The 22,444-nt window shown below is 41.0% G+C and overlaps 1 protein-coding gene across 1 annotated transcript; it reads right to left on the bottom strand.

Annotated features, from left to right (window-relative positions):
• Window positions 1–344: 344 nt before the first annotated feature.
• On the bottom strand, window positions 345–20,925 carry pik3r5 (phosphoinositide-3-kinase, regulatory subunit 5). Its single transcript, XM_029442451.1, has 18 exons — window positions 20,624–20,925; window positions 13,248–13,363; window positions 9,923–10,038; window positions 9,730–9,798; window positions 8,666–8,804; window positions 7,793–7,862; window positions 7,287–7,461; window positions 6,711–6,879; window positions 6,524–6,592; window positions 5,435–6,363; window positions 5,202–5,327; window positions 4,839–4,970; window positions 4,570–4,663; window positions 4,189–4,265; window positions 3,581–3,674; window positions 3,210–3,292; window positions 2,509–2,624; window positions 345–1,877 (listed from the first exon to the last, which is right to left on the bottom strand). Exons 2-18 carry the CDS (start codon window positions 13,345–13,347, stop codon window positions 1,727–1,729), a joined length of 2,709 nt encoding a protein of 902 aa, XP_029298311.1. The 5' UTR covers window positions 13,348–13,363; window positions 20,624–20,925; the 3' UTR covers window positions 345–1,726.
• Window positions 20,926–22,444: the final 1,519 nt, after the last annotated feature.

Below are 22,444 nucleotides of genomic sequence, written 5' to 3'. Positions count from 1 at the left end.
AGATAGATAGATAGATAGATAGATAGATAGAGAGATAGATAGATAGAGAGAGAGATAGAGAGATAGATAGAGAGATAGAGAGATAGATAGAGAGATAGATAGATAGATAGAGAGAGATAGAGAGATAGAGAGATCGTTTTATAATATTGTCTAATCTAGTATAACCTGACAATACGCAAGTAATATAGAAGTCCTTCAAAACTGTACATAAGTAGTGTTCCTGATTGAATGTATTCAGTTACATTACACAACTGTACCAATACTTGCTGAATATACAAAACCAAGTTAGCAATGCACACAGGCCTTTCCTTCAATCAAGGCAAATATCAAGATAAAAATGGATCTCCAGTTGAAGACATGTTTTATTGAAGATTATATTTCAGATTGTATCCATTGCATAGATGATACACATACAATTAAAAAAATAATATTTATTGCATTTGAAATATTTCAATCAGAGAAGGCACGTAGGGCATATATTTGAAAAGAAAAGTACCTCATTCACTAATCTAATGTTCAAGTTATTCAATTTCATACAATATTTATGTGCAGTGCTCGGTGAGGTGATCAGGGTATTATCTCTCATGTATATATATATATATATATATATATATTTTTTTTATGTCATAGTTTACAATATGCAAAGTGCAATCAATCAGTTACATTTTATAAAGGTATTTTTTGCACCAAATCAAATTCATATTTTCCATCTTTACCTTTGATGAAATATAGGTTAGCACTTTGCAAGAGCTACAATAAAATATGCTATCTATACATACATTACATTGAGGTTATTACAAAGTCATACTACACATATCGCCAATTTTGTTTTGTTAAAGTAATCTGTACTTCAACTGAAGTCAGTTGGGACGTCAACAGAGCCCCCTGCTGGTCATATTTATAACAACATTGACTTCATTGTAACTCCTTAGGAGAAATGTTATCACCGAAAGCCCATGTATAACAGACATACAACATTATCGTGTAACATTCAAGCATGCAATACAATATCGTGCAAACAGGATATTTACATATTGTGTAAGTCCATAGTGTCCATTCTCAGATATAGTCCAATAGTCCCATAATCACCCCTTATGGAGGCATTACAGTCTGTTCAACAGGTGTAACATTTCCCCTTGGTCCTTCATGTCCATGTGGGGTGATCAGGAGAAAAGTTCTCAAAACTTTGACTTTTTACATTCCATCTCTCGACACGTGCATTTTTCAACATATTGATGTTGCCAGTTTCATTCACCCTGTTTGACCAAATGCCATTGTAATGTTACTGTGGCTAAGGTCACTTCTCTGTCTGCAGGAAAAGAGGAACTAAAACCTGTGGAATGAAACTTCAACAATTTCCTTAACAACAGTAAATGATTGCTTTGTGCAGAGAAAGCTGGACTGTGCATTATTATTATTATAGTTGTATGTCTTGTCATTCTTTGTTTCTCGAGTTCTTTGGTTTGTGTTTCTATCACAGGCCAGGTCTGCTGTTTCCTGATTACCCCTTCACAGCAAGTCCTCGTGTTTGCAACAGTTGTATCCCACTGCTGTTTGAGGCCGCCATCATGTGAACTTAACCACAGCAGCTCCATGACCCCAGGCAGAAATTAAAAATCTGTATGTCCTGTGCACTTTCCTTCTGCAGTCAGTGTCTGTTATTCAGGGCATAAATAAGTGCACAGAATGTTTCCTTTCAAACCATCCAAACCAGTGATCAGAAGACTCAGGGAAGAGCCCCACTGAAAGTAACTATAGGCAGGCAGAGGAGGGAGCAGAAGGTGGAGTTGAGAGGCTGGATTTGGGCCGAGGTCGGGGCTTTTCTTAGCCTCCAGTCAGTGGAGCTGTCCGGTTTATAGCACACAGATATGTCACATCTATATTGGACAGAGGGAGACACGTGGGTTAGATAAATACCAACAAGAGTTGCGAGTGGATGTTGTAAATATGTGTATGTATGTTGCCTGAGAGGAAAATTGGGTTCTGGTGAGATAAGACATGTCAGTTAGAATAGAACAAGAAATAACAAGCCTGTCTTGTCTGTCTTTGAGACAAGAAATGATTTCTAGCTAACACCACTTGACAATATTCACTCTTACAAATCTTTATCAATGACTGCGTACTTATAATACTGTTACTGTATTTTATTCTATTTAATTGTGTACTCGCCACTTCTGCTTTTGCTGTAACAATGTAAATTTCCCCGTCGTGGACTAATAAAGGATTTCTGATTTCTGATTTGACAAAACCATTTGATTTATTGGAGAGATTAAATAGTTAGTGGTTCACTGCTTCTTTCCAGACACTGTGTATGTCTACATCAATTTCTATGTGTGTACGTGTGTGTACGTGTGTGTACGTGTGTGAACGTGTGTGTACGTGTGTTTACGTGTGTTTACGTGTGTGTACGTGTGTGTACGTGTGTTTACATGTGTGTACGTGTGGTACATGTGTGAACGTGTGTGTACATGTGTGTACGTGTGTGTACGTGTGTGTGTGTGTCCACACCTGATGACACTCTGCAGTATTTTTTTCTCATCCTGGTCAAAACACACAGCAAAGGTTGTGTTTCCAGCTCCGTTGACCTGCACCTTGTCTACCTTCACCTCTGTCATGTTCAGCTGCTACAAAAGGAAAAAACAGAGCAAAAGTAAATGCATTGCACTTCATAAATTAACATTTTGGAGCAGAAAAATGCTAGATGGTGGAAAATTCCTTCAAAGCTGTCCCCTTTTGAAATGGTATTCCTCGCTATTACAGCTTGTCTGAGTTGTTTTACTTTTGTTTTAGAAGAACTTGTTTTTCTCCCTAAATTGTAAAAAGACAGCCTTGAGCTGAAACACAATCTTTTAAATAGGGCAGAATTTTGCTGAGACGTGTAACCACTATTGCAACAAAACTTAAGAGATTAAGATCCAATGCTGTTCAAATAACATTATTGTCAAAACACACACCAGCAAAACAGACGTGAGTCTTGCTGGTGTTGTGGCTTTTTGTTCCATCGAGCTGTCAGATTGAAAAAAACTTTGAAGTCTGCATACGTGAGATGAGAGATTCAGATGAGATGAGTGTGAAATGATTTCAAGGATGTACTGAGGTCTCTGTCTTTAAATAGGGATTGTGTTGCAGAGTTGTTTGTAAAAGTATCCTCCTGGGGTGCTTTTTTAACCACAAACCACCGCGACAGGCAGATGTCACGCGTAGCTCACCTGGTTGTAGCCCTTCTTGCTTTTACAGTTCTGTCTCTTCACGACCTCAGTCATCGTGAGCTGCAGGCACTCCATCTTTGCGTCTGACAGAGATCGTTTTAGTTAAATTATGAGTCTACTGCTGCACATCTGAAAGTAATTGCTTAATCGTCCCCTAATGCAGGTATCAAAAGACAAACATCAAGGAATTTTCACTTAACATTAGCTGGAGCATTTACAGTGCCTACGAAATGAATGAAAAAAACATTGTTGAAATATTGACTCGCTAATGAAAATTCTTCCTTTTCACCATAAACAGTAATTATTACGTTATGCTGAATCTACACTCAACAATCAGGGAGTTATTATAATTGCCAGTGGCAGTAGCGTACCTAGTTCCTCGGGATTCTTGCATGCTTTGGTTAAGCTTATTGAAGTACAGACTTTAGATTCTCTTTTCCACTGGCTTCTCCCACTAATCACAACCTGAATGGGACGACAAGGGAGGATACAAATGCCGTTATGGAAAAACACTAAAATACTGAGAAATGAGAAACTATTTGAAGATTATAATTGCAGCATCACTACTACAGGAATTTTGATTGGGAACAACATTTTATCTAATGAAAGATGAGGGACGGATAATGAATAACTTCAGTAAAGAAGGACATCATGTTTACACGGCTCTAATGCGTCCTAACACGGAGACCACAGAGGCAAAAGTACAAGCTTTGTCAAGACAGGGGCACATGCTCATGGCTTTTTAGCAGACTTTGTATTTTGTCATTAAATTTTAATGTGTCATTTCCTGTCGGTGGAGAAGCAACAATAACCGAAACCAGTTGAATTAGGATTAACAGGGAGAACCTGCACAGTCTCCAAATTGGTAATGGGATATCTTTCTGCTGATAAGAGAAGGTGTATTTATGAATACTTTTCTTGTTAAGTGCAGCTTCAAGACATTCATTTTGATAGGGAATACAATGAATCATCATCTTACCCTGTTGTACACAACCTCCAACATAAGGGGCACTGCTTCCCGGTCACCATCGATACCGAACCGTTTACTGGCAGGACCTATAAAAATAGAGGAAAAGAAACACGCACACGTTAGTGATCCATGAGGCATTTTTGATAGAATTTTAACTTCCTAAAAAAGGAAATTGAAAATCAGAAGTGCAATTGGTGACGACGAGTGAAACTAGAAAAAGTAGAAGTAGACTGAATCATGAAATAAAAATAATAAATGTTCCGCTACCGGAAATGTAGTCCAGTCATCTCATTGAAACTGATGATGCATTCCACTGCATGGAAAATGTGGAGGATTGTATTTATTGTGCCACGGTTGCTAAAATATGTTTGGCTTGTGTGTCACACTCACCCATGGCCTTTATGGCTCGTGTTCCTGCGGTGTGACCCAACTCTAGGGAGTGGATGAACACCTCAGTCCTCCTCTCTCCACCAGCTAACGTCAACTGCAACACCAAAGATCCTCACTTAATCACTGAACAGTGTTACATTTGTTAACACCAAGACCCAGAGGGCATCATGGTGCTCTTTCTGTTCACAAGGTTGCCACAGTCTGGATACAAGGGCTTATATAGTGTATTTATATTTATTTGCTGTGTATGGCTTCTTTGTGTGTCTCACCTCAGCCTGATAGAGCTGGATCAGAGCCGGCCGGGAAGCATAGCGGCAGTAGTAGAGGACCAAGTCGGCCAGGATGGGGAGACGCTGCTCATATGAACTGTCATATGACTCTGACTCCGTCTTTGAGGTTTGCTGCAGAGCAATACAAAACAATTTAATATTCATTACTAGAATACTGCAGAGGATTTATGCAGATATAGCCTGAACAAAACATTGGAAATGTGTGAAAGGTTGTTAATCCTCCAGGCTTTATCTATCTGCATGATAATAACAATTGGGTTGAGTAACATGTCATGTTTTTAGCTGGATAAATATGAGGATTAGTTTTGGTTAGTCAGTGTAGAAGTTAGATTCCAGTTGTACCTGGCAGACGACGTTGGCAGGCAAGTTAAGCAGGCTAAGGGTGTTTCTTTCGTACCAAGGGTCCAACATACCAAGGAGATGGGCAATGTCGTTAGTGCTGTCCCCTGCACCCGTGAGCTGGACATCCTGCTTCAGCAAAAGGAACAATTACAAAAGTGGAATTCTCGTAGCTGTTTTTCTTTACTCTGTACTGTACAACTTATGATGTCTTGTTGGAGTACTCTTCCACTTACATTAGACAGTGCTGCTCCTTTTGGCAATTCAACCACAGGACCCATAGACCTCAGACTCCCCGGCCCTGCTGCAGAGTCCCTCTTCACAGGCACAAAGTAGAACTGAAGCTTGAAGGCTCTGCTGAGACGTGGACATGCACTCTCCTTCCTCCTCAGGCTATTGTAGGCTCGGGCCACCTTCCCCGCTACGTGATCAGCACCGAACACCACCACCCTCAGCGTCGTATTCTGACCGTCCTCGTCGCTGCTGAGAATGGGCCTCCTTCGGAAGCAGACATGTCTGAGAGTTCGACTTTGTGGCTGGAGAGAGGGCTCAGTACAGCGTAACCTGACTTGCTGTGGTAGAGAGTTGGAGCGAGGTTTATCTCGCACCACGAAATGGTCTTTTGATTCGGTGTGTCCTAAGCTTTTGGCCCGATACAGCGACCGAGAGCTCTTGGGTTTGATGAAGAGCCGGTACAAGTGCTGGCTGAGCCGAGCCGAAGCTTTGTTCACAGACTTTGGCGAACATTTTTCGGCGACAGGAGAGGAGCAGATGTAGTCGTCAGAATCTTCAAAGTAGTCACTATCAACTCCAGAAGTGGCTGAGAAGAGGGACGGAGCGTAGGACTCTGAGGCTACGGACAAGGTGGAGAACATGGAGTCTTTGGAGGCGGTGGACAGGGAGGAGATGTTGGAAAAGGTGGAGGCACGATGGTTGGCGCTGTAGCCATAAGGGATGAAAGATATTGAAGGCGATTCTACTCCATGTTCCCCATCTTCTTTGTCTTCTTCTTCCTCCTCATCCTCCTCATCTAAATCAATCTCTGTCACATCCTCCTCCTCATCATCATCATCATCATCATCAATGTCTTCTTCCTCTTCCTCCTCAGCCTGCCCATTAGCGACCTGGTCATTAGGCTCATGTTCCAAAAGGGTGTTCAGAACGTCTGCAGGGATCAAAATAAACAAATATCAATCACATTCACCACATTCACTGGTTTGTTTATCTGTCAAATTGAAATTGAGGATAGATTTCCTGGTGAATAAATCTCCATCAGTTCGAAGCAGAAAACAGAAATCAATAAAGTATAATGCAGAACACTTTACCAAAGTTATCTTTCTCCCAGTGAAACATGTAACACTTGGCTGTGGGCAACGGTAGAGTTTGTAGCATTCCTGCACAGAAAAAAAGAGAAAAATAACAGCCAATCAGAAGAATATCCACTGGAACTGAGACTTTATGACGTGATGGACTGTGTATATATCCCCCAGTTTATGAGAGCTGCCCTCTTACCATCAGACTTCCTTCCATTGGATGCTGGGATTCTCATGCTCTCCCTCAGTTGCTCAAGTCCCTGGGTCACATGACTGCGGCCCTTCAGAGGGTCACTCATGGCAGCGGCGGTCTCTAAGATATCACTTACCGTGGAGAAGATCGGACCTAATTCATTCACCGTTTTTGCCTGCAAAGAGTATTCATGATATGGTATAATAAAGGTACACGTCCTGACACATTGCTGTATGTTTTACCATGTCTACTTCTTTAAATAGACACACTCTTCAAAAGTAAGAATGTAATGTACAATGCTGCACATTTCCTTAGTATTGCTTACATGGTAGTATAATGCAAAGCTGTTTTGCAATTATCTTGAACTAATACAAACTGGTATTCATTTTAAATACATACAAACAGGCTTACTAACAACTAACTAGGCCACTCATATCTGTACATTAATAACAATTGATTCTACAGCGTATCTCTATACCACAAAGGACATTTTAAACACCAAATGTACACTTCAAATATCATTTCATTGTGTTTGAGAACTATCTTCTATCTAGTCCATAGTCTGGAGATCAGAGCACACACCTGCAGGGCGCTATGTATGCTTTGTAGAGGGTACTTGGTGCCTAGTGTGGACTGGAAGGCGTGTTTGATCAGGGTGATGTAGGTCTCTTTCTGCGAGTGCTGAATGCGACTGAGCTGCTCGGCCACTGAGAGAAAGTCAGCGGGGACCTCACACGGGTTCATCAGCAGCACGGTCCTGCAATCAGCACACAGATGCTGTCACTGGTAATGTGTGAACATGTATGCTCATTCACATGGGAGAAGATGTAAACTGGATTGTATGGTACTGATGCATGGAGGTGGTGTTGAAGGGGATGAAAAGTGTTGTTTTCATATTTCACCATATATCACCAGTACTTGTTAAACATGGAAGCCCTGGCTAAGTCACAGATGCATTATGAGAAACTGAAGAGGTATAATATAAATCCTATAATGTGTATACATGGAGTAGCCTACATACAGTACATAATATTCTATAGTTCTACAGTCTATAGTATATAGTCAATGTGTATTTATTGTGAACCTACATGGTCTTGGAGCTCTGGCCAGAGGAATTTAGGAACTGTTCTTCTCTCACCAGTCTCTGAAAGGAAATCCCTGTGAGGAACATAGAGAAATAATTGTATTATCTTTCTATTCCATCTGCTGATGGTTTCGAAATTAACAACTCGACAAGAACGCAATGTTATTCATGATGCCCTGGTAGAACAGTTGCAGGCAGATGAAGTGAAAGCATCTTAAGACATCATAGCCGTTGGCTAATGAGCAGCTCTAGTACATCAGTAGTATATCAGTTGAAAAAGCACAGGACAACTTGTACTTTTTATATTCCTTCAAATCAAATGGCCCTTGTTTTACTTTTACTTAAAAACATTTTTTATCACAAGCTTTATTGTTGGTCACATTTCAAGTCGAATCTGTTAAACCCGGGAAAAATGTTTAAGTCACATGATAAACAGTGTGACGATGGGCACCAAAAATGTGAGGACAATAACAAACTCCTTTTATAATTGCTTCCACAACCACTGCGAACGGTGTAACTGTGCAGCTCTCCTATTGCTTTAGTATGCGTATTTGTGGCTGCAGGAGCTGTGGAGTTTATATTGTTATAGGCTATCATCTCTGTGTTGTTGATGCTTTCACATATACTAGTGTTGCTGCTGGTGTTTGTGGCATAAACAGTGTCCTTTTCCATTAGTCATCCTAAATGCAATTCTTTGACTTGTCACTAGGGGGAGGGCGATTACCAGGATTGAAAGACAATTGTGTATCAGCAGCTCAGAGAAGACTGATGGAGAAACACACACACACACACACACACACACACACACACACACACACACACACACACACACACACACACCGTGGCCCTTGATGAATGAACCCATATCTATATTTACCTGGAGCCTTGATCTCCAGTTGTAGTTTGGAGAGGAGGTCTCTACACACACCGCAGTAAGGTTCAGGCCAGGTGAGGAAGCAGCGAAACACTTCAATCGCTTCCTCCAGCAGCTCTGTGTCTGGAGGACAATATGGCTTCTGCAACAGAGGCACAAATCAGGTATTTAAGTGGGGATCCTCAACTCTGAGAATAAGTTAATAATAACGTGGACCAACCACTCTATTGAAGAAAGGAGGGGATTTCCTAACAGCAACTGATGATGTAATAACTTGTAAAATATTCTGTATTAAATCCGAGTGAATCAGATATGTAATAAAACCAGTTAAATTAAATTACACATTTAGTACATTAACAGGCCTGTATGCCTTCATAAGAGGTGCAATGTAACCATGTTACGACAATATTGGCTTATCCATTATTACATTACTGCTTAATTGTTATTGTTACATCATGTCACATAACTTTTGAAGTAGTGATCCCAGTTAAGTGTAATAATGTAATATTATTTCATAAGTCATTTCACAGTATTACAAAATCTCAAAGTTTAACACTAAGTTACACAGCTCAAACTGAACTTTTGAGGATTTTTGGTTCCGACTGAAAATAAACACTATCAAGAAAATCACAAGATATTATTATGTTGCATTTTAATCAAAGTAATAAATGTAAAAGTAAATGTATAGAATCATGTTTATTGAAGCAATCAAACAGTGGCTTCTTCTTCTGTCTACTTCTGGCTAATCCAACCAGTAATAAATTAATGAATCATTATTTTACTGTACTGTTACTGGATCACTTGATTTCTGAATTAGTCCGACCGAACAATAGAAACAATGTTTATGAATCAAATAGTTCTTATAAAGCCAGTAGGTGTTGTGCGTAGGTGTTTTTCAATCGTGCTCGAAGCTTTCGTTACTGCAACACCTCGGAAAACGTCACAGTGGTTTGCATTGAGTAATTAACAAACGTTCTGAGAGTGCTCTTACACGTGTGAAACACTAATGGTACTGAAGGGTGAAGCAAAGTTAAACGTGTTGATAACATCTGGACGAGCAGTTGTACCTGAAGCAACGTGGAAGAGAACATGATAGCGAGGGGAGCCACCAGCTCATACTGACACTGCTCCTGAACCTGACGCACAGAAAGAGAACAGTGATCATTACTCAGTAATTATAGCACTGTTTCACAACAGTGAGACGTAACTACACAACATGTACACCGGACAACATGTTCAATTTGACCTTTGACCGCTCACCACTTTGGTCTTCTTGATGATCTGTTGTAAGAGGATGAGGAAGTTTTCAGTGTCCCTCTTCACCAGCTCCTCCAGGCTCCAGCGGTTCATTGACTGACCCGCTGAGCACATCAGCACTGAAAGACGGCACATGGGGATTCATGTTAAAATTCAGACAGACAGCCACATGCTAAACATAGAAAGAGAGGCAGGAACCCCAAAAAGACAATTGCAAATGTTACTGTAACCTCTCAATCACTGAGCTAATCCACCACATCTTTCACAATAAAGCTCTGTGGTTATGAGCAGTGCTCTGCCACACTCAGTGGATTGACAGATGACTTCGCCAATATTTAAATGATCAGTGGACATGTGCAGAGGACATTAAGCACTTCACACACTAGTAGGATACAGATCACTAAGGATATTCAATAAACAGTGACAATAAAACAACTGCCTGTTTATGCAACAGACACCAACTAGTGATGCGGGGTTAGCTCTCTATATCTGTCTATGGTCGGCAGCGTAAGCATATATAATATGCTATCATTGCTAAATGTGGCTGGTGTATTATTCTGAGCAGAACTAATACAATAATGGTCAGGTCAGCAATGTATTGGTAGTTGTGCATTATATTAATACAAGTAAACCCTACTGTGTTTGTGCTTTTTAACATGCATACTTTCAGATTAAAAGACAAGTTGATATAGCTTTTATTTAACCAGGTATAAATGTCATTGTGATTTCAAAAGACAAGAAAGCACAGTAATCAGCTTGTCCTGCCTTAAATTAACCAAGGGCACAAGTCATCATGTCTTACGATGTCTAGTCCATCTGTACATTGTTCCATGTGGAAGTTGCAGTGTAGCAATGTATTTTATCCCCGGTGCCAACATGTTGGTTTCTGAGGCTATAGCGCGGGGGTGTTAAACATACAGGCCCGCAGACCAAAACCAATCAATTACACAAACGTTATTTATTTATTGCAACCTGGAACCTGGAACAGTTAATGTGATGCCATCTGATATAATGTATAACTCCTTGTTTACGAAGTGGGTGTCAGACAATCTCGTGTTTGGGTCTGAGATTGGCATGAATCAAATTCTGGTGTGCAACTGCTCACAGCAGGACGTTGAAGTCCATAACTGTTAGTGCTGGTGCACTTCAGGGGGTGTTTTATCACCTTTTGTTCAGTGTTTCAGTTAGGATGTTTTGGCAGGACAGATTTCCTGTTGCAAGAAAACCGAGTTAAGGTATCCTCCCCTAAAGACCTGCTTTGGTACTAAACATAAAAACAAAAATAAAAGGCAAATGAAGAGGAGTGAAATCTACAAAAACAAAATGGGGATAACTACCCTCTAATCAGTATTGGAAAGTGATTTGGAATGTAAAGGAAGGAGAAATGTTGAGCTGATTGCAGGTTTTCTATATTACAGTGTGAAATTGAAACGTGATAAAACAACGTTGAGTTGTGCATACAGCATCTCAAACAACAGCAATCTGATGTATATCAAACTCACAAACACTACAGAGAGTTACTGCTGACTCCTCACAACCACCTCACTTTCCATTTGATCCCTCGGTCTCAACGGCTCCGACTGCATCTCTGAGGAGCTCAGATTTCGAGGAAATACCACATCAGCAGTAGTTCAGGTGACACGTATATGTTTTCAGTGAAACCTTCCTGTGTGTCTCTAAAGTTTCTTCCCCCAGGAGTTATTTCTAACCTCTCTAAAGGTGAAAGCTCTACAGGTTTATTTGATAATATGCCTGCACTGGAAATTAAGCTGCAGGTTTCAAATGATGCTGTTAAGATGTACATTTAAATTAAGTTCATATGATTGTAATCACACTCGTAGACAACCAGCAACACTAAGTGCGATTGTTCAGAAGCCTATGAGAACATGACCCTACTTCTCCCTTGATTATGTTTCAAGTCTTTTTCAATACGACATGATGTTAATTTTCTAAATTATGGTCCCCGACGATATAAACTAGACGATAAAGCAGAGTATGCTTTATGGCGGGGCTACCTTGTGATTGACAGGTCGCTACCACGGTGTTGTCGGCTCTGGGTGCTCTCGGTGTTTTCGGCTTACAGCTTTCAAGTTTGTTTTCAGTTCATAAAAGTTCATTGTAACATTTTGTTCGCCTGAAAATGTCTTTTTTAGCACTCGGTTGTATTTAAGCCACTCCTGTGTACTCCTTGTGTACAAAGCCCTGAATGGACAGGCCCCTATTCTACCTGCAGGTCCCTCAGGTCTGCTGACTCGGGGCTCCTGGCTGTAGCGCAGAACTCAGGGGCAACCGTGCCTTTTCTGTTGCAGCCTGTGGAACAGCATCGCCCTCCCCCTCAGATCAGCCCCTTGTGTCTATACCTATGTGTTGTGTGTTTGTGCATTTATGTTTATGTCAGTGTTTCTTTTATTTGTGATATATGTTGTGTTAGCTACCTAACCCAAGTCAAAGTGGCCTGTTTTTAAATGTGCTTCATTAAAATAAATGTGACTTGACTTGACTTAACCTACCTCTCGTTTCACTTCTCGTTACAAAATAAAACCAAGATAGTGACAGCCAAAAAGCCAATGGGGTGACTACATCCACTTTTTATATACAGTCTATGCAACATGCAGACAGAAGACGTAGTCATGAAGTGAAGAATGAAACGTGACAGTCTGTCAGGGTATAATACCTAGAGCACGTTTGTGTAAGTCCCTCACTCTGTCTGGCATTGCTTGATGTGTGGGCGGACAATGCCGATTTAATCTTCTGCCCTGTTTTTACACTTCCCCCATGATGTCTCACTCACAAAATGTGCCACCACTTCCTCCCAGCTGTCTATTCGCACAACTTCCTTCAGGCCCCCAATAACACGTTTCCCCGATGATGTGACAGCAACTGTGTCATCAACAACACGCTCAGACACCCATGTACTCGCATGCCCCGTACGCTGATGCAGCGTCAGTCACAAGCTTCCCTTGTGTTGAGAAAGCGAGAACAAACAACTGCCTTCTGTTCGAGTCAGCGCTGTAAACAGCACATGTCCCATTCAAAGTGTTTACTGGCGGCTGATATTTCTGATGATTCCCATGTTCATGCCTGGAAGAATCAGTTGTCCCAGTAAGCTCTTCCAGTATATGCTGAAGTATATATTGAAGTATATGCATGATAAAAAACACATGAGAATGCGTTGCCTGCTTCTAAGATGTAAGGTTTTAACTGAAAAGATGCATAACAATTCTGCAGAAGTTCAATCGTCTTCATTGAAGCGGTGCAGAAACGTAATTAGTTGTTGTTACATGCTTCACTGCTTCATGCCAAATCTTCAACCAAATCTCAGTCTTACCGTTCCAGTGGTGTGCGGCTGTGGGGCTTTGTCTCAGCCCGTCCAGACATCTGTCCAGTGCATGCTGGATCCTGTCCTCTGTGCATGAGGTGTGCTGCATCTTCACCGCTCAGGTTCTGTAGAGGGACGGGACACAGAGCTGATATTAAGAATCCAAATATAATTAATGTCCATTCTGTGGAATATTATCTTCAAAATCACGCATGCCCCTCTCTTTTCATGAACAGTATGTGTTATCAAGTCTGTTTCGCATGACCACAGTTCACACGGTAAACAGAGTTAGAAGAAACAAAAACCATAAAGGCACAATTTTAAGGGTGAGGAAAAACAGACTGTAGTTGCTTTTATTGCTATTCTGTTGCCATAGATCCTGAGATGTTGCATGCAGTACAACACATTTAATTGGACGCCTGTTCTGCCTCAAATCAGGGAGTTTTATTAGCCACACAGGAAGAAGGATTGACAGTTTTATAAACGAGGACAGGGCGATACGGAGAAAAATAAATACTAATAATAATAATATACATGTTTCATCAAACACCTCGATATCGATATTGCAACGACATTGTAGGGTTGACAATTGGTGCTCTCATAAAATATTTACAAAATGAGACTTTTGATAAATAATCATCAGTAATGTGGATATAGTGACTCAATAGGTCACGCCAAAATAAAAGCTATAACGGTCTGGTAAGTTGCAATGCAGACTTTTAAACCTGGAAAAAAAACTCCTTAGCGATATTACAGTATCCAATATCTCCCAGCCTCATTACAAACAGGAGCTTTATTGAAACTCTTGTTGCACAGATGCTGAATTATAAGTGTAAAAAACATATTGAACAATTATTACTAACTGCAGCACTTAGGCAGGTCAAAGCAATGTTCACAGTATGACCTTTATGAAAGGGTAAAATAGAAAAACAACCAGAGGGATTTAGACATTGACTCATCGGGGTTTGCTGAACCTCACTTTTATAACTTTCTGTTTCTCATGCAGCATCTGAGGACAACACCAGGTGCATCGATTCTTTCAGTTCTGTTGTTACACATCTCATCAGAAGAAATATGCATAACAAGATGCCAGGGACGCCCCTATCAGTGACTTCAAACATTGGAGTGACAGATTTATCTTTTTAGGGCAGTCAAGATTCACTAACCAAAACCAACAATTAACCCAGATTGCTACCCAAACCAAGGAAAAGGTTTCAATAAAAACATTTGCTCAAATATGTACAGTGACCACAATATTACAAAAGTTTTGGAATTCCCCACAGAGGTGTTTTTGTGGGGGAACAACTTTGACCCGATACGATCAGACACAAAAATAATGTCTGTAATGAAGCTGATGCTGGTCATCGATGCACATTTAGTGCTTTTTGAAGGCAACTAAAGCAATATGGTTAAATATGTTACTTTCCATACATCATACAGCTCTTTAAGTATAATAATGGAATAAAAGATACTGTAACATTTAATGAATACTGGAATGTGGGCAGAAGAAAAGTTACAAGGTTGTTGTCAATGCATCATGTTCGTGCTTATTATATGTTTAAAGCTATTCTTATCTAATAATAAAGTTTTACAAGGAAATACAGTATATGCATGTGCACATACTGGGAACAGTCTAAGTTTGAGAAGCAGAAGAACTGAACTTCCCTAAAGAAGCTTTTTAAAGATGTGCTGTTTTTTAATTTGACCAGTGAAAGAGTTTTTTGTTTGTGATTAAAAAACACATAATTAAGGAGCTTGTTTCAGTGATGAAAAATAAGCCTTCTGTGTGTTTGTTAACAGATTCCAGAGTGAAGTCAGCCCACAGACAGAAATGATTCACTGACATCAAAAACAGTTTTGGGCTGATTACATCTTCTCAAAATCTCCCCAGAGCATGCCACAAATTCCCCTTTTAACATGAAAGCCAGAAATAAATTGAAGGCTGTCAAATGAGTTGGGTTATTGAATGACTCACTTGCTCTTACACACCCACTCACCTAATAACCCTACCTGAAACACACACACACACAAACACACACACACATTGGACACCTTAAAGCAACAGGTCGACTTTGGAAAATATGCTTATTTGCCTCGTGTCAGAAAAGAAGATTGATGCCAGTCTCATATCTGTCCGTTAACCTAACTTAATGTAGCATAAAGAATGGAAACAGTTCTGTACAATCATCTGACCCACCAACCTCATCATTAACCCCGGCGGAGCGGTGGGGCAGGAAGCTCATGCAAACCCGAGTTCAGGAGGGCAGAGGAATGAAGCTCAATTATCCCCAAACACTTCACTCCCTTTCCTACAGTTACCATTCAACAACAATACCTACAGCTCCAGAGGTAAACACATCCATGTAGCCCTTTTCTTCTCAGCTGTACCTCCTCCCCAGAGAGGCATTGTGTCTAAGAGGTGTCCCGACTGGCACTGAGCAGGGGTATAGAGCCGAGCGTGCTGGACACTTGTGCTAAGGGCTCCGGTCATTGTGAGGGTTGGACAGAGCTGGATCGGCGCCCGCTCAGAGTGGAAGGAACTAATGAGTCAGAGCCGTAATGACTCCAGCATCCAGGATGGGGTTCAATGGAGACGTGTAAAGGTAATAAAAGAGGTGAACACCGTATATGAGGTGGCACAATGCAGTGAAAGTGTTGTTCTGGAGTTTATCAGTACCACCGGCTGTGGCCCAGGAGGCCAGTCGGAAGGTCGGTGGTGCGATCCCCAGCCCCTGCAGTCAGCATGTTGAAGTGTCCTTGGGCAAGATACTGAACCTCAAATTGCTCCCGATGGCCTGGCCAACGGTGTGTGTGTGTGAATGGTTATCACTTCTGACGAGCACCTTGTATGGTAGCCTCTGACTTTGTATGAATGGGTGAATGCCGACATGTGTTGTAAAGCGCTTTGAGTGATTGGAAAGATTGGAAAAGCGCTGTATAAAAGCAGTCCATTTACCATTTAGTAATAGTTCTGTTGAGGACATCAAGCTTCTGTTTTAGTTGTGTCACTTTACAGTAGTAGCCTTATTGCACAGAATGGTACTGGAATTGTAACAATGTAACAATCATTCAAAGTCACCTACTGATCATATTTATAAAACTGCTGATGGACAGTTATTTTCCCAAAGCAGACTTACTAAACCAATCATCTTAAAAACAGCCAAAGACATAATTCAATAACTACACAAGCTTTATTGTGTTGTCAGAAGGCCAGGTTGCCATGACACTGTACTACATATACTACAATGTGCAACAGTACAAACTGATTGGGATTTTAACAGATCACGTCAATCCCAACTCCAGAGTGTCAGCACAGTTGTTGACGTGGAGTTGCCCGTCGTGTTGCAAACGTATGAGTCTGGTGTTTCATAATAGGATGTATGCAGCATGTTCCTAAGAGTCAACAAGGTCACTTCCACTTTTTCATGGGTTTCAACTTGCAGCAGTCAATAACAAGTAGTGCTCGAGTCGTGAAAGAACAACCACACTAGATGAATTCCTACAGAGATGGAGTACAGTGCAAGTGTTTCCCTCCTCTCCTTTGCTGTGTCTGTTGTCTCCCCTCAGCCTCCCTCTCTGGCGTTATAGGTATCAACATTTCCCAGACAAACCGAGCACTGCACCTCAACCTGTTCGCCTGTTTCTCATGCTGTCCTCCTTTTTTCCTCTCCTTCCATCTCCTTGCAGGCTGCTTCCCATCTTTCCCACTGATCCAATTACCAACTGCTTCCTAACAGGAAGGTGGCTCCCCTGCTCAGCTGAGGAAGCAGGTGCCTCCCTATTGTTTTGGTGTGATCAGACTCTCAAATGTACTCCCACAGACCAGGGAGGAGAGCTTGTGTATGTGTGTGTACAGTATGTGTGTCCTTTTTACTGACCCCCCCCCATCCTCATTGATAAAGACTGATATTCACATCCAGTCTTCCTCTGCTGGCCCAAAGAGACCCCCCCCCCCCCCACCCCTTTCTCTCCACTGACCTGCTGGATGTGAACTGGCCTCTTATGGCTTCAGGAAACACCAGCGGTCCAACTCCAAAGCTCTCCTGTAACTAAGTGCTTCCCTTTTAGTTCAAACAAATGCTACCGGTGAGAACGCACCAGTCTGAGTGGACCGGTGCGTAGAATAAAACACATCACTGAGGCTGAAACGTTTGTGTTTGCCATCGCATCACATGATCTTCATCAGCCGACAAGAGTTTGCCCAGCTGTTATGGACTTGTAGATGTTGAAATGTTCTTTTTTTTCTACGCACTTTAAGGACTTTTTGTTCACGTTGGCCATGAAGCGAGATTGTTTTTCCAACTGCTGTTCCCAAGGCCATGGAAAAACTTGAAAGCTCGACTTTTAAGCCTTTTTTCGGCAGGCAGCTTGAGAAAATAAAGTTTTAATGCAGTTTGGAGATGATTCTTTCTTAATAAGGAGTTCAGCATAACTGCGCTGTACTTATAACCCTTCTTCACGTAGAACACACCCAAGTAGGCTTATAGCATGTGCAACTGCATCATATAAGGGACTCAAGTAGGAATAATAAATAAAGTGAGATGCAAAAATGTACCAAAACACAAAGGTCAGAGGACAGAAAGCACTCTATACAACGCTTGGTCTTCACTTCCTCAATAAATCCTGATACATATCATAAAACTAACATGAATGCAAATACCAGGTAATATCAGGTAATGCCACTTAACTCCAAACTACAGGGAGCCAGTGGTGACTCTGATACACAAACATGACTTGAGTTCTTGTTTCCTCTATTTCACACGAAACAACACTGGGTTTTACCATTCAACACATTATAAGGATGCAGATCTCCATGATCTCCAGTAGAAAACCATATCCTGTTACATTTGTCTGAATGCAATATGGGTAAAAAACACATTGCGTGCTTTAAGGCTTACATCCCTAATTGTTTTTTTTTTAGCACAAACAGGTGTGTTGTGCATGCAGAGATACAAATATTCACGCACACACACACACACACACACTCACGGGGGTGTTGACCTCAAAGTATGTGTTGTAAAGGTAAGAATGAAGATTTTACTGATACCAAAGCCATAAAGAGACAAACAGGAAGCAATGTTGTGAATAACACACAGTTGCACTGGGATACTGTGATCAACCTTTGCTAGATGTGAAATAGAAAAGCGAGCCAAAACACATCGTGACATGCTTCACTCTTTATATCTTATATATGTGGTGAACAAAAAAGTGTGACACTTCGTCCAATCATCGTTATTATTCTGTGTTCTTTTTTTCACGCCTGACACATGACAGACCTTGGCAGTTGTTATTTCTCAACAGGAGATATTCAAACTGATTGTGTAATTGAACAATTTCTAAGAAAAATTGTATGACCCCTTCCTTCGGTTGCGCAGGCAGAGTCTGTTGTCATCTGACAGGCAAACAACAAGGAGTTCATTACATTTAAGGCTTATGCTTTTATTGAGGTGATTATTACGGAAATGGTATTTATTAAGACTCATTACATGGTAGATCACCAACGACATGAAGCAGTATTTACCTCATAGCTATAGAGATAAGTCACTTGTCATTTTGTGCGATCATATCCACCCTCCAGAACACAGCTGCATATATTTCAAACTTCAGACTTGGACTCGAGTTAAAATCACAAAAATAAGGACTTGAAGATTGATTTGCACTCGATTGCTGAAAAGGTTGACCAACTTTAAACTTGACTTAAAAATCCTGCATAGCCACACAGCCGGAATATTAATTATTTGACTTGTGTTTTGAAAAAACCTGGCCTCAGATTAAGAAAATAATAACTTTTATGTAACACAGCTTTGAAAAAACAGAAATGTAAATGTTGATTTATGACAAATCTGGTGTTTGGAGTTGGAAAGACTTGAGTTTACTAGACATCTGTAGCTGCTCCTCATCTCTGCTTAAGGATAGCAGCTCGAGGCTAAATCAGCTGCTACGAGCATTACACACCTGAATCTCCATCCCGACTGCTGGCAGTGGATTTGCATTGTGGGTAATGTAGGCACCAGGTTTTGACAAGGAAGTGGAACGTATAGGATATAAAAGCCGGAATTTCTGGTTCTGCTGAACCGAACTTAATCCTCCTTTAAGTTTTTTTATTTTTTAACTCTCTATAATGAGTGCAATGATGAATCGGTAAAGTTCTTGTTCAACTTGAGACTTGACCTGGCAAAATAAAACTAATTTAATTAATTAAGTTTGCCTGATCAAGGTCACTGAAGGCCATCATTTTCCATCTGCATTCGCCTCTACCTACTTGGTTATGACTACCTGAATTAAAAGAACATTACCAAAGGCACCTACAGTGATCTCGTAAGATTACTGTACCTTTAATTCACATGCGGCTGACAGGTAGGTTTATGTAGTAGAAAAGGATGTGGAGTTCAGGCGTTGGCTCAGTAAAGTTTCTATTGGGTGGAGCCCTCACAGATCACTAATAGACTTTGTTGTGTCAAACTGGATTCATGTTTTTTTATTTATTTAGGGACAGTTACCAGGATTATAGTCTTGCATCCCTGATTGTCACTTTTCCATTTATCCAAATAAATGATGAATCGAGTACAGAAGTATTTGTCATTTTATGAAGTTGAATTTTAAGTGATGTTCAAATCAATTACACTTCACCTGCTCTGTAAAACCAACTACAGCCACTGAACTCACCCCAGGATCCCATATCACTGTGTCATGCAGTGTAAACACACATATCTGACATCAACAGATCACACCGGCTTAAATAACTGTTTCCATTTACAGATAAAGACATTTAAAGCGAGATAGGCCCAACATGTGCTTCTGCTCGTCTACTTCCTCAGCGTTTATTAAAAGCATGAATCGTATCGAGCAAATGTGAAAATGCAGAAGTTCCCACAATGGTATCGCAGTGGGGTCCCGTGAGTTCACAGAGGGGGGTCTGTCAACACCACAGCCCTGCTTTTGCCATCACTGGGAGGATGATGCTGCCCATCAGCTCCTCTGACACCTGACGCTTTCACATTGCAGAGAAATGAACTTGGATGTTGTAAAACAAACGTACACGAGTCAAAGTTGACATGGAAAGTTGACTCTAACAAAACCAGCTTTAAAGACAAGAGTCCCCAATATGTCAGTTACCATCATATTGGATACAGTAGATGGATGAAGCTAAATCATTTGTAATTATATAATATTGTCTCAAATCATCAGACCCTTAGATACTTGCATATTTAGATGCAAACATGTTAACGCTCTTCTGTCAGTCATGGAGTCATTGATTCCTGAACATTATCAGAGAAGACACACTAATTAGCTCATCAGGCTGTCAGTCATTTGAGCAGGGAGCAGGTGCCTTTCAAAATAAAATATACTGTTACTTTACAGTCAAGTATACTCAGTTGTCTTACCTGCAGTTTACTGTCCAGCATCCATAGCCTCTGTATGTGTCTGAAGAGTCCAAGGCAAAGTGTCTCCAGCTTTGTGCCACTGCCATTCATTCACCACACACATCACAGTTTAACAGACAAACCCACATCCTGGGCACGGCGGAGCAGTGCAGCGAAGCAAGGGTGAAATCAGCCGCTGGTAACTGGTTGTAGCTCTCTGCTGCGCTCAAAGACTTCTGCACTTCACACACACACACTACGCCTCACAAACAGGAAGTGAATGAAAGAGCACAATGAAGGAGGCTGCTGGTGTGTATAGGTGGGAAGTGTCATTGTGTGTGTTTCTACATTCGTGTGTGAGACGTTGCATGTGGATTTTGAAGGGATGTTGGCCCTTAACAGGAAGTCATCTGTTTGACGTGTTTGTTTTCATGCTATTTTCACACTTAAAGTGTAAAGTGTCTTTGTTTGGGTGTTGAGGCTTTGTTAATTATGTTCCTAAGCTAGGCAAGAATTGGTAGCACTGTCTGTGATTAATTGTCCTAATAGAATAAACACAAAGATTGCTTTTTTTTTCAGTGACCCATCAACATTTTATAATCAATGATGCAAATGAACAAACAAGTACATATAATAAGTCTTCTATTAATGTGTATCGAGTTAAAATAAACATTTCAAGTCCCAACAGACTGTTACTAATAACACTTATTACACTGTGTGTGACTGAGAATAACAATAAATCTCTCTCTCTCTCTCGAGAGAGGAAGAGGAAGAGAAGAGAGAGATAGGAGAAGAAGAGAGAGAGAGAGAGAGAGAGAGAGAGAGAGAGAGGAGAGAAGAGAGAGAGAGAGAGAAGAGAGAGAGAAGAGAGAGAGAGAAGCAGAGAGAGAGAGAGGAGAGAAGAGAGAGGAGAGAAGAGAGAGAGAGAGAGAGAGAGAGAGAGAGAGAGAGAGAGAGAGAGAAGAGAGAGAGAAGAGAGAGAGGAGAGAAGAGAGAGAAGCGAAGAGAGAGAGAGAGAGGAGAGAAGAGAGAGAGAGAGAGAGAGAGAGAGAGAGAGAGAAGAGAGAGAGAGAGAGAGAGAGAGAGGCGAGAGAGAGAGAGAGGAGCGAGAGAGAGAGCGAGAGACTAAGAGAGAGAGAGGAGAGAGAGAGGAGAGAGAGGAGCGGCTAGAGAGAGAGAGAGAAGAGGAAGAGAGGAAGAGAAGAGGAGAGAGAGAGAGAGAGAGGAGCGGGAGAGCGAGAGAGAGAGAGAGAGAGAGAGAGAAGAGAGGGAGAGAGGAGAGAGAGAGAGAGAAGGAGAGAGGGAGAGAGAGAGGGTGAGAGAGAGAGGAAGAGAGAGATGAGCAGCGATATATATAGCAGCGGGTATGAAGAGAGATCTCTCGTCTCTCTGTATCTGTCTCTCTCTATAGCGTGTCTCTCTTCTCTCTCTCTCTCTCTATCTCTCTCTCTCTCTCTCTCTCTCTCTCTCTCTCTCTCTCTCTCTCTCTCTCTCTCTCTCTCTCTCTCTCTCCCACCCCCTCAGACAGGGAAACACAGAACTTACTTCCCCCTCCTGCTTTGCCTGTCATTTACATTTCATGTATTAGTGCAACTGTGAATTCCCCTTCTCTTTAAGTGAGGTTGACGTGGTGACAAGCCAAACAAAACAGTGACAGTATACAGTATTTCTGTTCACAGTTTTTGCCTTCTGAATAACATTCTGAATTCAAAGCTTATTTATATACACCATTATGTGAATGATTAACACTGTGATTGTAATACTTTCTTAGTCTAATGAAAGGTGGAAAGGAAAGGTTCTAATAATTTGAGAACATATTGAAATTAATTGTATAATAAAAAT

Source organism: Cottoperca gobio, chromosome 1 (genome assembly GCF_900634415.1).
Source record: "Cottoperca gobio chromosome 1, fCotGob3.1, whole genome shotgun sequence".
Taxonomy (NCBI): Eukaryota; Metazoa; Chordata; class Actinopteri; order Perciformes; family Bovichtidae; genus Cottoperca; species Cottoperca gobio.
The sequence above is the reverse complement of the archived record's forward strand: the minus strand, read 5'-3'. Positions and strand labels throughout refer to the sequence as shown.

What these genes read in the sequence shown, in the direction of transcription:
- pik3r5 (XM_029442451.1), bottom strand. Translation starts at nt 13,347, where the DNA reads ATGCAGCACACCTCATGCACAGAGGACAGGATCCAGCATGCACTGGAC. An exon ending in CTGGGAGAAAGATAACTTTG is followed by an intron (nt 6,364 to 6,523) that starts GTAAAGTGTTCT and finishes TGATCCCTGCAG; the next exon opens with ACGTTCTGAACACCCTTTTG. An exon ending in CAAGAATCCCGAGGAACTAG is followed by an intron (nt 3,293 to 3,580) that starts GTACGCTACTGC and finishes GATCTCTGTCAG; the next exon opens with ACGCAAAGATGGAGTGCCTG.